Source organism: Diplotaxodon limnothrissa, linkage group LG19 (genome assembly GCF_057381915.1).
Source record: "Diplotaxodon limnothrissa isolate DT_005_m linkage group LG19, D_limnothrissa_male_GT1.1, whole genome shotgun sequence".
NCBI lineage: Eukaryota > Metazoa > Chordata > Actinopteri > Cichliformes > Cichlidae > Diplotaxodon > Diplotaxodon limnothrissa.
In genome coordinates this window covers 19,648,367-19,663,207 of record NC_140614.1, presented here as the reverse complement: position 1 = coordinate 19,663,207, position 14,841 = coordinate 19,648,367, and the positions used below count along the sequence as shown (strand labels likewise).

Here is a 14,841-nt window from a genome sequence, read left to right as displayed (position 1 = left end):
TCAGGTTTAAGGCTGACTTTCGTTACAGGTCTGGATCCCTCCCTCTCTTACTCCCGCCCACGCTTCTCTCCTCTGTCATTCCCGGACTGACAGTGGCGCGCGCTTCCTTCCCCGAACAGCTGTGATCACAGCGCTTTCTATTATTACCTTTTTGTTTTTCACTTATCGCTGTGTGCTCACTGTCATTTGTTTCTTTTCATCCTCGGTCGATATGTTTGCATTGTGTGCATCATCCCAGCAGGAACTTGGCCATCTCCCGGGATCGGCGCTTACTGACAGATTTACGGCTCCTTGCTGAGATAACAATGACGCAAATAAGAAATTGAAAGAAAACACGTCATAACTTTCTCAAGCTACTGTTTTCCTTCTAAGTCGCCTATACTTGACATATTACCCACCGATTAATTAATGTAGACTGAATTCGCTGATTGCAAAACATTTGCTGATATGTAAATATATACATTTTTTTCTTTATATACCTAAAAACCGTCATGTGTGCCCAAATCACGCAAATTTTCTCAGTCACCCCTCAAATCTATTAACAGTTTAGACCCTGAAAAAATTTACAAGAGGTGTTAAAAATGTGGTTCCCCATATTCAAATCAAGTGTTGCTATAACATCCATATTAAGTAACCCTCACATGGTATAGCACCCAATGGTTTATTATATGCCCTTTTCACAAATTCTGATACCCAAATAAGTGCTGCTATCAACCCATACTTATCCCAAACTGACACTTTTGTATATATGTGTAAATGCAGTAATTCAAAATGTATCACAGTCCCACATTATAATCCATAAATTAGCTGTTGTTTCAGGAGTTTTTGCTAAAGTGACCCCTAAAATGCATTGATATAATCCCACATTTTGTTATAGTGCCAAAAAAAATCCCCATCCCAAATTCCCCAGAGTATCCACAAAACCAGGTGATGCATTAGTCTGGGAGCCGCCTCATGCCAGGGACAGCTGTTTGTGTGGTGAAGAAGTTTATTGGTCAAAAAGAAACTGTGATCAATAATTCAATTAATGACTTGTTGTTACATCATTTTAAATACTGCCTCTGTAAAATGCACATTTACACTTCTGCTTCGGATAACTGGCTCTCCTCTTGTCAGCTAAGATCAGATGCCACTTGAGAGGAAATGACAACATAAAACTCACAGCTTATGTGAAGGGATGAAGGTTCACAGACAAATGGACGAGCTCGTGTGTATATACACCGATTCTCCGTGATGTTGCTGTTGTCAGGTCGTCCTCTGAAATTGTACACCATAAATATCCCTGCATGTCTGTGTGTGCGTGGGTTTGTGTGTTGAAAGTCAATATCGTAGTCGTAAAAGCTCAGTGTCTATTAAACAAGGGTGGAGATTCCAGCACGGGAAAGTCTTCCCGTCAGCTGTTCTCAGCGGAGTCCTGTTGTGTCTCTACCGAAGGTGACATAATGAGGGGGGAAGGGGGGCAACAAGCAAACTATTACATCAGCTGCAGGTGAAAACAGCTGCTTCATGCTTGACTTTCTTTTGTGGCAATGAAGTTCATTTGGGACCCTCAAAACGGATGCTCTGATACAAATATTGTCAGACGGATGATGGAGCTGCCTCTGAAGTTGATGACATTGTTGACCGTGACCATCTCCAGGTCCAGCACCACCTTCTTCGGCCCCTTGATTGGCCGCGATAAGACGAGCGTGGCGCTCACATTACTGGTTTGCTTTAAGAGAAAGAGGACAGAGACAAAAGGGGAATGTGAGGAATGAATTACAGGAAACACTACTGCACACAGCGGAAGAAACACGTGGCTCAGTGCCTGGTTATACAACTTCCAGTAAATAAAACAAGAGCACACTTGTTTAGAAAGCCAACTTAGCAGTTTCTGATCAAACTCAGCTTCTCAGATACATTACACCATCTGCTGGGTGCACTCTGCATTGTCAGGTTCTTACAACTCATTAAACCTGTGGTACACACATATATATATTTATAATTTATTCAAAATAAACGGTATTCCGTAGCCAATCTTATCTAAACACCTGATATTTCTTTGAAGTGTATCTAGAATTTGATCATAATCACAGCTACAAAAAAAAAAAGATCTAACCCTAACTTTAGCCCAGGATCAAAACTACCATCTTTTTCTTTCCGTCTCTGAGCACAAACTCGAGTCCTTATTTTAAAACGTCAAATCAGTCCTGTGCAAACTGTAAATAAAAACAGAATGCAATGATTCGAGAATCTCATAAACCCACATTTTACTCATAAAACTACATAGAAACCATGTCAAATGCTTAAACTGAGAAAATGTATCACTTATGAGCTCATTTTAAATTTGATGACACCAACACATCTCAGAAAAGGACAGTGCTATGTTTACCACTGTGTAGCAGCCCCCCTTCTTTTATCAACAGTCTGTAAACATCTGGGAACCGAGAAGACCAGCTGTTGGACTTTTGAGAGGAATGTTGTCCCATTCTTGTCTCATGGAGGATGTTGGACTGCTCAGAAGTCCTCGTATTTTTGGTTTCACGATACTCTAGTGTTTTCAGCCAGTAAGTCACATGTACTTTTTTACAGATTGGTCAACCTCTGTCCATTTACTTCTGGGTATAAAAAGAACATCAGCTGACTTGTTCCTAATTAACCTCATTAGTCGCGAATTGTTCCTCGAGCTGTTTCTTTTTAGCACCACTTCCTTTTACAGCCTTTTGTTACCCCCATTCCAACTTTTTGAGACATGTTACTGCCACCACAGTCAAAATGAACTCTTTTTTTTTTTTTCGAAATAGCAAAAGGTCTAAATTTAAAATGTCATGTTTTCAATGTTCTATTATGACTAAAATATGGGCTTATTGGATTTTCAGATCATTGCATTCTGTTTTAATTTACATTTTACGCAATGTCCCAATTTTGGGAGAGAATATGGTTTGTATTAGAATGAAGATCAAAAACTTTGTGTAATTATTTGTTGTATTTTCGGTTACATGTCACTCCGTGCTGTGGGTGAACAAATCCCGATCATCTCACTGTGTAATGATACGAGGAAGTGCTGATACTATTCACTTAGATAAGTGCCAATACTAGATGGAAATAATAAAGCATTACAAGGAAAGGTGCTCCAGGTGGTCTTACTTAAATCTCAGATCAAACGCCTATTTTGTTACATTATATCATATTACTGAATCAATAAGATGGATTACATTAAATGTATCTTTTAGACAAAAGTTTTTGTAATGCACTTACATAATTCTTTCAGTTGTTTTCAGTATTTCATTATGAATAAATTTGTATTCATTCATCTTTTTAGATAAATGTCAAGCATTGCATTACTTAACCTTTAAGATAAATGCAATACAATAAAAAGGAGATTTTCTTGCGTCGCATGGTATCTTCTTTGCAGTGATTCTAATATGTTTTTCTCACTATTAAGCTGGTGAATTATCATCATCTAGGACAAGTCCAAGACTGATTTTGGAAACATCTTTGGTAACTAAACAGTCACAGCTGTGGAGTTTCTGGACTGCATTCTTTAACAACCAAACACTACTGTCATTTCCTTTCCTGCCTAGTTCTGCAGTTTCCTTGAATTTCCCCATCTATAGAGTTTGAGTTTCTGTAGGAGTGGGGGCCCACTTTCATTTATTGTGTTACTTTGCATTAATATAGTGCACTAAAGTCTTCCATCTGCCATATCTTCTGTTGATGGGTCTCTGAAAAACGTACCCTCATGTAAAACTCTCGCCCATCGTTGCCCGACTTTATCTGGAAGATGTAGAAGGCGCCGGGATAGCGCGTGGTGGCCTGCATCTGGAAGATATCTGCAGGCACACTGCGCCCCGACGACATGTCCATGTGTCGGTACAAAATGGTGAAGGGCTTATCCCTGCAGGCAGGGTTCTCAGCTGAACACATACACTGACTGCCAAGGAGGAGACACGGTCACTTTAAGCTTTAGAGGATATTTTAAACAAATAAGCAGTGAAACAGTTTAGAATTTGGTGTTAAAAGGCGTCTAGAGAAAGCGAAGAAGTAAGACTCACTTGTCACTAACTTCGATGTAAGGAAGGTTGCACTGTAAAGGATTCAGGCATGTATAGCTTCCCTGGAAATTGAAACACACTTGTGCTGTTGTACAGGTGTTGTTACCAGTGTCACATTCATTGACATCTTTAAGAATCAAACACACAACAATCAAAGTCAGTTTAAACATAATCATCACGAGAGAAGAAGAAGAAGCTTCAACAATGTTGATATTAAAGAAAAATAGATGCATGTGTCCTGAGTCAAGAGAAGTATTTAACTGATAACAATAATAACTTTATCACATAAACTAATGCATTCAGTTAGGAAATGATGTATCTGTGTGAGAGTTCCTCATCTTCTTACCCTCACAGCTCCTGCCGTCCTCATATATATAATATCCAGGTGGACAGATGCAGGAGTAAGAACCGGGGATGTTGACACATCTGTACTGACACAGAAACTCAGAGAAACTGCACTCATCCAAGTCTGCACGAAGCAAGAAACAGAATTAACACCTATCAGAAAAGGACATCAGCACCAACAGTGTTCAGTGTTCAAGCTCAACCAAGCCCGCCTCAATATGTCTGAGTGAAGTCTGCATGTTTTGCACGGTGTCAGTCATGCAGCTTGCTCTTTCTAAACTGTGTCGACCTAGCCTGTGATAAACTGGAACTAGTCTCATACAGCACACCTGCTCTCTGTGATCCTGCTGCCAAAGCAAACATTTTTATTCTGTTCAATTCACCTCTGTCATACGACTTTTTGCTCCTTTTTACAAAAATGCATCTCAGTTTCTGGTTCTTTACTGACTCAATTATTCACACTGCTTCAAAGATAGATTAATATTGATATATCAAAAGAATAAAATCTTCCTCACCGATGCAAGTAGTACCATCAGATGCCAGCTCAAATCCTTCGTCACAGTTGCACATGTAGGACCCGTAGGTATTCAAGCAGCCATGACTACAAGGTTCATCTGCACACTCATCCACATCTGGAACAACAGAAGCTGGAAGCTGACAACACTGGTACACGATATACAGGTGTTTCTTTTCCTGTTGTAAAGCCGTGGCCCGGTGCTTGTGAATGTGTTTACCTTGACAGGTCCGGCTGTCTGGATTGAGGATGAAGCCAGGATTACAGGAACAAGAATATGAGCCGGGCACGTTGGCACACAGCTGCTGGCAGTAACCATAGCGACATTCATCAATATCTGGTACCAAAAAAGAAAAAAAAAGAAGAAAATTTAAGTAGAAGGTAGTCACTGACCATAATACATATTGTGCTGTAGGCAAGTTTACTGTAAGTAAATATACGATTAGTGTTTTGATTTGAACAGACTCTGCTGAGCTGCATTGCACCACAAAGCATGAGGAGGGCGCTGTTCTTCTTTTCTAAATGAGGACAAGTACATGCAGGGACTTTTCTGCATTATCCGACAGTGATCATAAAAATTGACATGACCTCTGATCTATGCTTTTTACAGTGTTAGTACTAAGATATAATAGATTGCTGGTTTTGCATGTCCAAGACTACATTTGCATTTATTAGTGCTTGAAGAAGAAAATCAAAGCTTTTCCATCACTTGGTAATTCCAGAAAATATTGAATTAAAATGCTCAGTGCTTGTTTTCCTAGCTTCCCTTCATTTGATAATTTGCACAAAGTAATGGCAAAATTGAGCGATGGCTGAACAATAATAAACTGACTCTGAGTTCACTTTGTAGAGTATTTGCAGTGATGCAATGTGAATCCCATTGGGTAAAGTGTATTGTTAATATATGCTAATGTTTAAAGAAGTTTCAGGGAAAAACTGGCTCACCCTGACACTGTCCACCAAGGAGCCAGTAACCTTCAGTGCAGGAGCATGTGTAGCCACCTGCTGTGTTGATACAGACCTGGGTGGGGTTACAGTGGTGAGAGTTTGTCTCGCATTCATCAATGTCTGCAATTAAAAAAAAGAAAAAAAAAAGAGGAGAAAAAATTAACAAAATTCAACAAAATTAAAAAGGACGCTCAAAGAGGCAGAAGCGACATAAAACAAAAAAAAGTTCAGCACATTAACACAAAAAACATGTTTTTCTGTTACATTTGGCAGCCAGCCCTTCAAATCTACACAAAAGTAACACCCAGAGAGACACTTTCAAAGTTTATTGAGAGTTAGGAGAAGAGTATCACGTATCATCTAAAGTATTTCATAAAGTGAGGCATGGATATTTTTAAAATGACATCAAAGTAAACAGATGAGATAAAAGCACACTGATAATACTGATTTCCATGTGGGAGTTATGCTTTTTGCACTTCTCGGACGTCAGTAGATTTGATTCCAAACATTTAGGTTTAGCCTTCACCTCACCTTTTATTGACTAACTCCAATGCAGGATTTGATGCTCATGTGCCTTGCTCGAAAGCACATCAGCTAGGGAACTTTTTCCTGCTGGCTTGAAGATTGCACCAGCAATCTTCTGTTTGAAAATCAGTTTATCCAACACTCAGAGTTTCATCGCCCTGTGCTTAAAAAAAACCCAAACTCTTAACCAAACAGTTATCATTTCAGCGCTTATGATCGTTTCTACACAGATTTGCAGATTTCTCAGATTACAATCTGAATTCCATCAACGCCCCTGGAGCAGCTCACACACTAAATCATAATGCCCTTATGAGGATACGACAAATCGCAAATTCCAACTTCTGTTTATGGTTCTCAGACAATGAAGTCACCGATCTCTAGAAAACCGGTGGGGGGAAGTGGGTGGGAGCCTGGTTTTTTGTTTGAACAGGCAGCTATGATAAGCGATAACGTCTGTCTTTGGGACCGTTGCCCTTTATGCCAGCTGGGACCACTGGCCCTTCACGAGGGTGGAGGAGACCCGGTGCATTAGGCCACCGGCCAAAAGCTACACAGCCACGGCACCTGCTTACAGTTTCCAGTGAAAATCTCCCTGAATGCCCCTCATCTGCACCCCATGTGTAGACCTTACTGCAGATCTCCAACATATACACACACAAGCCGCAGGAGCGTTTCAGTTCACCTCCTTATATAGGCTGTTTTATGAGCTGCCCACGAGTTTTTGGAGTTGCTGACAGCCCTGATCAGCTTCAGAGAAGACATGACAGGGTCAGATGTAGATGCAAAAAAAAAACCAAACTCCTGTGCAGAAAGATCTTGACCACATATGGCTGCACAAACTGATTCAAAATAACAGTAAGTGACACAAAACCAGCTTGCTTTTCTTTATCAAGATTCCAATGAAAATATTATAAAGGATAAGAGTTTATAGCTTCACTACCAGAAAAATGCTCTGTTAAAAGATGAGCTGTTGTGCATTTTTGAGTTGACCCACTGGTTTCGAAAGTGCATAAGGCTGGATACTTTTCTCCAGGCACAACGGAGCATGTAAATCCCTGGACTCCAGTAAAAACCTGAAAATCCCTAAAACTGAGTTATGAGCTGTAATGAATATTACAGTCTCTAGTGGGATGAAAAGCACAGCATCTGAACGTTAATGGTTTCTTTTTTTTTTACTTGGTAGAGAATAAAAAGTGTGCTTAAGCAGTGACAGTTTTGTACAGATTTTCAGCAGGTGTCATTTTTATAATGTTAATTTGATCTATCCTCATCTATCCTAATTATTGTGTGTTTGTCTAGAAAGTAAACTGTAAGCACTTTTATTATGGTCCATTTATTAGAGATAGTGTGGTTAAATAGAGTGAAAGCTCAACCGTATTCAACACCTTCAGGATGAAGCTTATCATTTCTATTGTTCCCCCAGACTGGTTCCATTTGAAACACTGACATACCATTAACTCAGAAACAAAACCACAATTGTTGCAGGTTCAGACGGGAAGTCGCAGTCTGTGTATTTTCTGCCCCACAGCAGCATCAATCAGCAACTAATTACATCACTGCACACACAGTGTGCCAGCCTTCAGGGGTGTGCTGAGTCGCTGCCTCCACAGAGGCATGCCTGTTCTCTTGCCCTGGCCTGGGCACAAATTTGGCAGCATATGACCTCATTTTTGGCACTCACATAGTGTAGTTTACCCAAACAATGTTGCGAGCTGATTCCCTCACAGACCTTCTCCCCTACAAAGAGGGGAAAAAAGTCCATATTTGTCCATGAGCGAACTTCTAGAGCTCTCTTTGGAGGGGGAAAACTGTACCACATATGTACATTTTCCTCCTCCCAGCACAGTCATGGCTAATTTATCCAAAATGACAGGAAAACACCCCAAATGGACCTTAAGGAACCCATTTTTTAACAGCTTGTCCCTGCTAGACCCGCCAAGGAAAGTTTGTGAAGTGTTTATCTAACAGCTGGGAACTCTTGAAGTTGTGAAATTGAAACAGCTCAATTAAAAAAGATGACATTTATTCGCTTTGAAACGTTAAATGGGCCTCTGGGTCGGTGGGGTGACAGCAGACAGGCTACGGCACAAAACACTAAAAAACATCTGTCCCTGTGATGCGATGGATTCATGTATTTCTCTGGATTTTAACCACACTGAATTCCTATTCTTTATCTTTTCCCACTGATGTTACCTCGTTCATAGCTTGACTCTAATATCTGATAAACAGCAGCAGGTGGCAGATGTCAAGACTGTATTCTGCAAAACATTCAAATTTTTCAGCCACTGCTGAAATCCAGTTAAGAGCCTCAAGACCAGAAACAGCTGCAGCCGCGGATAGACACCTTCCACCCTTATATCTCCTGCAAGCAGTGAGACAGTATAAAAATGAGCTTTGGCAGAGATGGGTTGCAAAGCAACTTGCAGATGTGCAGTAACTTCACGCCCTATGATGAAATTTGCCAGGTGATTTCTGATCAGCTAATCCACAGGGATCCTGGTTGAAATTTGACTTCATAACTTGCCTGAAGTAACTTTAAAGATGCATTAGAGTGGCAGCAAAGGGAAAAGCTGCGATTGTGTTAAGAAAAATACTCCAGAAAATCAAATATGACATTCTTATGTCAGTTAGGGGGTTAGAATCCTCTTAAAGGGTAAGGTAATTAACAAGAGAGGTTACAAGATGACCACACATTTTAATGGAAATTTATGAATAATTACGTCTTCAGTCCCCAAATAGAGTTGTTGAATTTCAGTGTTTTTCTTTGTTTGTTTGTGCGTTTGTTTTTAATAGAAAGGCTGGGATCTAAACCCTGCTTGTGGTTACATTCCCTCACTGTGATGAATGGGTGCAAATGTTGACCCACCGTGAACAATCAAACAAGCGCTTTGTCAGACTGATGTAAGCAAACGACTGAAAACAATAAGCAACTTTGAACTTTCGGGGACTTCTGATGAACACGAACAAAAGACTTGGCTCGAACAATGTTTACTTCATTTTTGAAATTGGCTTGAACGGAAGAATTGTGAAGTTTTCAGCAGAATTTTTTATGAGTCAGTCTCGTATGACTGAACCGAAGCTACGGGAGTTCTCCTGAGCCCAGAGTTAATACTTTCTGCATGCGCAAATATGCAAGCATCCAAGTGACATCAATTTCTAATGGATGCTAATTTTGTCATCAGAGGTTTTACATGATGATTTGCGCAGACAACCACATACCCTATGATTATCAGGATTTAACCCATTAGCAATTACCAGATCATTTCTAAATAGAGTAGTGACTGCACTGGCTTCCTCCAAATGGACAAAAAAGGTTGTATAATAAGAAAAACTGTAAGTATAATCCTGGCTTCAAGCAGGTGACCAGCCCCGTATAGAACAACTGGGGAATGAAATCAGACTGAAAAACCTGCAGTACAATGTTGAGTTACAATACTTTGCAAAAGTCTTGAGCTGGCTCTCACTCCCTTATATTTTGCTTCCAACGGGCCAGACTTTCTTGGCCCGTTGGAAGAGAGTGTAGGAAAGCTGAGCGCAGATGGAGAAAAACAAACCTCCAGGTTCATTATGACATTTATAAAGAGAAACTTCACAATTATAATTTACAACTGAGGAATGCAAGGAGGTCCTACTTCTCTGACATCATCACTAAAAACAGCCATAATGCTCGGGTCTTATTTTCTACAGTTGACAGGCTAACAAACCCTCCTGTGTCAGTGGCAGCTGAACTTCATTCGACCATGGCCTGCAATGACTTTGCCAAATTCTTCACTGAAAAAATCCAAAAAATTAGACAAGCAATTGGTACATCAACAGCAGATCCAGGATATGTACTGTGTCCACCAAAAAACTGTTTAAACACCATGAAACAGTTTCAACCTATTAACAGCAAAGACCTGGAGGACATCTTAGGTCAACTGAACTCCTCCTCCTGCTGTTTAGATGTCCTGCCAACAAGTTTTTTCAAAAAGGTCTCAAAGACTTTAGAGTCAGACCTGTTACAGATCGTCAACTTTTCTTTATTATCAGGTGTGTTTCCAGAATCACTAAAAACTGCTGTAATAAAACCTATACTGAAAAAGGACAATCTTGACAAGACACAAATGAACAACTACAGGCCGATCTCAAATCTCCCGTTTTTAAGTAAGATCATTGAAAAAGCAGTTTCTCAACAGCTCAGTTACTTCTTAAAACAGAATAATTGCTACGATGCCTTCCAGTCAGGTTTTAGACAGAACCACAGCACTGAAACCGCTCTGACCAAAGTGTTTAATGACATATGTCTGAATACAGACAGTGGAAAAATGTCAGTCCTAGTTTTACTGGATCTCAGTGCAGCATTTGATACAGTTGACCACAACATATTACTCAAACGACTGGAGAACTGGACAGGTCTTTCAGGAACTGTACTAAACTGGTTCAAAACATACGTAGAAAACAGGAAATACTTTGTATCAATAGGTAACTTCACATCTGAGCAGACAAGTATCACATGTGGAGTTCCCCAAGGTTCCATCTTGGGACCCCTTCTGTTTAACATCTACATGCTCCCACTGGCACAGATTATAAAGAACAACAAAATAAACTACCACAGCTATGCAGATGACACACAAATATATATCACAATGTCACCAGGAGACCGAGGCCCTGTACAGGCTCTTGGTAAATGCATTGAGGAAATCAATGACTGGTTGTGCCACAATTTTCTCCAGCTAAACAAAAACAAAACTGAGGTAATAGTCTTTGGCGCCAAAGAAAAACGATTACAGGTCACCAGAGAACTTCAATCCATACATCTAAAAACCACAAACCAGGCGAGAAATTTGGGTGTAGTGATGGATGCAGACCTAAACTTAGAAAAACACATTAAGACAATAACAAAGTCAGCTTACTATCACCTCAAGAATATATCAAGGATAAAGGATCTGATGTCTCAACAGGACCTGGAAAAACTAGTCCATGCATTCATCTTTAGTAGGCTTGATTACTGTAACAGCATCTTTACAGGTCTACCTAAAAAATCAGTCAGACAACTACAGCTCATTCAGAACTCTGCTGCTCGAGTCCTCACTAAGACCAAAAAAGTGGACCACATCAGTCCAGCTCTGAGGTTCTTACACTGGCTGCCTGTCCGTCAGAGGATAGACTTTAAAGTTCTGATGCTGGCCTATAAAGCTCTGAATGGTTTAGGACCAAAATACATCAATGACCTCCTGACCCAGTATGAACCATCCAGATCCCTCAGGTCATCTGGATCCGGTCTTTTATCAGTTCCCAGAGTCAGAACCAGACACGGAGAAGCTGCATTCAGCTTTTATGCTCCTTATATCTGGAACAAACTCCCAGAAAGCCTCAGATCAGCTGAAACACTCAGTTTATTTAAATCCAGGTTGAAGACTCACCTGTTCTCAGCTGCATTTGAATAAAGCACCAAATCCACACTTTAAGCTTAAATTTCAAAACTTACATTTAACTACTGATTTTATCTACTGTTCTGATTTTATCTGTTTTGATTTTATATACTGTTTTGTTTGTTTGTTTGTTTGTTTGTTAATTAGTTAGTTAGGTTATTTGCTTGTTTTAATCAATTTTAAATCATGCTTTTTATTTGTTCTTGTTTCTAATGTCTCTGTAAAGCACTTTGAATCACCTTTTTGTTGAATTGTGCTATACAAATAAACTTGCCTTGCCTTGCCTTGCCTTTTTTTAAGGGTTCTTGAGCAACAGTTCTCCATCTTTCAGAAGGTCATTGTCTGCTTTTTCACATGAACATTTTCAGAGGAATGTTTTTTGTGTTTGTTTGTTAGGCAACATGGACCTGTGTAATTATGTAAACAATTATTCAAACATAAAAAAGGCACCTAACTCAAGGGATAAACCAGTGTTTTGTCTACAGATCATAGACAACTGAGCAGGCACTTTGTTAACAGCAGCCTGTCTCACAAAAACACATAATTTGTTCAAACTTCTTTAGTTGAATTCTAGAAATTCCAAAGATAAGGCAGTTTGACAGACATAAAGAAGCACTTTTGCACTATTAACTACTAGCAGCTATTAGTTGAAAACTTGTCACACCTCAGCATGGTGTGCAGTCTTTCCTTTAAAGAAGGGAAGCAGGGAGAAAAGATGGAGGCATGTCAAATTACATAGGAACTGGACTGAAAATCAATGGGAACAGGTCTTATGGAGTGATGAATCCAATTCCCCCCCTAAAACTGACAACAATTTGAGGGAAAAATTTGAGGGAGTTGGGGAGAAAGGTACAACAGTAACCTGTGAGCCATCTGTAAAACACGGTGGAGGCTCTGTCATGGTTCGGGGCTTTGTTTCAACCAGTGGTGTTGGAGATCTCATCAAAGTTGATGGAATTATGAAAACTGAAAAGCACCATCAGAATTAAATCCAACATGAAATACCATCTGGAAAGCTTCTGGTTGACAATAAATTCATTTTTCAGCATGACAATGATCCCAAACACACTGCCAATGCAGGAAAGGCATATCTGGACAGACGAACACACAATACTATCAGTCATAAATTGGCCTCCCTAGAGTCCAGACCTCAAAGTTACTGAAGCAGTGTGGGATCATCTGGACTGAGAACAGAACAAAAGGCAGCCAACATCCAAAGAAGAGCTTTGAATGTCCTTCAAGAAGCCTGGAGAACTATTCCTGAAGAGTACTTACAGAAATAACAAGAAATCTGGCCTAAGAGACTTCACACTGTGTAAAGAATAAAGGTTTTCATTTTAAATATTGACTTTCAAGCTTATTCAAATTGTACAAACTGTATTTGTGCCTTTATTTCTGTTTTAATAAATTATTGCAATTATTTCTCATTTGCTTCTCAAAATATAAAGAAATCAGGGGTAGCTCAAAAACACATTACTATATTCTACTTGTGGTAGTAAATATCTTAGACCAGTGAGAACAAACTGCAGAATCCTACTAACCGTTACAGGTGCCATCCTCTGCAAGAGTATATCCCAGGATACATTGCGCAGTGCTGATCACTCTTGGGTAGCTGGGCTCCACAGATCTTGGGGGAGATGGGAGGAAAGAGTTTGGAAATCCAGCTGAAGGGTCCGGGTAAACCGGCTCAGGCACTATGGGATCCGGTCTGTAAGGCTGGTTGTACAAGTTCCTTGGGATGCATAGGTAACCTCCGTTCTGGTTCACACAGCGCATGTCTCCTCGGCAAGCATCTGGCATGGTACGGCACTCATCCACATCTGGAATACAGAGCCGTGCACTGATAAGGACATTCTTGCATCCGGAGCATGTGTGAATCTGTGCTACAACCCATCCCGGTGCTTTGGGATTTGATTTTCTTGCGCACACTGTGTTTGAATTCCAGACACGTCTCTTTGTTCTATAAATGTAACTTTTCAATGCAAAAAAAAAACAGAAGTGATGCCACTCACCTATACACTGTCTTGTTCTGGGTTCATATGCGAAACCTTCTGTGCAGGTCTGAAGAGAAGTGATCAAAATGCGGTTTGAGCATGTTTTTTAACGCATTCATTTGCTGAGATGTCAAACTAGTATGAGAAGAATATATGTTATAATGCATAAATATATTAGCTTGCATCAAAGACGCATTTGCATCTTTATTTGGCTTTGGTAAGTTTCAGAGCAACTTTTTAGTTAAGTGATCACAGCCTTAGACTAAATGGATGAAGGTGTCTTACCTGTCCGCGCCCAGGCTGGACACAAAGCAGAATAAATACCAGAGCTGTCAGCATCCTGCAAAGAGGAAATTTTACGTTTTTAGGCCCTTCTCGGAAGGAGTTCGCAGAAGAAAACAGGAACTTGATACAGGCATTTGTCACATATTCATTCAAACATGCAACGTAAGTTTAAAAAAAAAAAGAAAAGAAAAAAGAAAAAAGAAAGTCCGTTACGCAAAAGATGCCTGCGGAGAAAATAAAGTGGAGACTACTGACCTTGAAGGAGAGCAAAACCTGAAGCCACGTCCCTCTAAATGCATGGTTTACGACTCCAACTGAGTTCTCTCAAAGGAAAGATTTGAAACGACCCGTAAATTTGAATCCCCTCGCCACTACTCAGCAGGACTCTCACCACCACCCCCAACTATGCGCCTTTACGCGAAAGCCGACACCAGGTTTTCATTAACCGCTGCCTGGTCGAGCTGAAGCTCCAGTACATTGACCAAGTGTTGGAAGAATGCTTTTTCAAAATGGACTGTTCTGCTTCTTCCCCGCTCTGTCGGCGCTACAGATTATTTAGCAATGCAAATTAACGGGCCCCCTCCGAGCACTTTCCCAACAGCTGGATTCAATCAGGAGAGCCAGCCCCCTCCAGTCAGAGCGCACGGAGACGGCGGCCCCACAGCGGCGCGCTCACTCCGACAAGCGGCTTCTCCTGGGCGGTTAGGAGGCAGAAAAGCATAAAGCTTACACACACAGTGTCTGTTTTCCAAAGATATAAACAGCCCACCCTCTCACCCCCTTCC

The 14,841-nt window shown here is 40.4% G+C and overlaps 1 protein-coding gene across 1 annotated transcript; it reads right to left on the bottom strand.

Moving 5' to 3' along the window:
• Nucleotides 1-981: 981 nt before the first annotated feature.
• fbln5 (fibulin 5) lies at nt 982-14,742 on the bottom strand. Its single transcript, XM_085342914.1, has 11 exons — nt 14,312-14,742; nt 14,057-14,111; nt 13,790-13,838; nt 13,319-13,597; nt 5,839-5,961; nt 5,114-5,230; nt 4,895-5,011; nt 4,381-4,503; nt 4,035-4,161; nt 3,718-3,913; nt 982-1,711 (listed from the first exon to the last, which is right to left on the bottom strand). Exons 1-11 carry the CDS (start codon nt 14,353-14,355, stop codon nt 1,550-1,552), a joined length of 1,392 nt encoding a protein of 463 aa, XP_085199040.1. The 5' UTR covers nt 14,356-14,742; the 3' UTR covers nt 982-1,549.
• Between the last annotated feature and the right edge of the window lie 99 nt (nt 14,743-14,841).

Coding starts and splice junctions, on each gene's coding strand:
- fbln5 (XM_085342914.1), bottom strand. CDS start 14,355: ATGCATTTAGAGGGACGTGGCTTCAGGTTTTGCTCTCCTTCAAG. Junction 14,112..14,311: donor AGGTTTTGCTCTCCTTCAAG/GTCAGTAGTCTC, acceptor TCCTCTTTGCAG/GATGCTGACAGCTCTGGTAT. Junction 3,914..4,034: donor TACATCGAAGTTAGTGACAA/GTGAGTCTTACT, acceptor CCTCCTTGGCAG/TCAGTGTATGTGTTCAGCTG.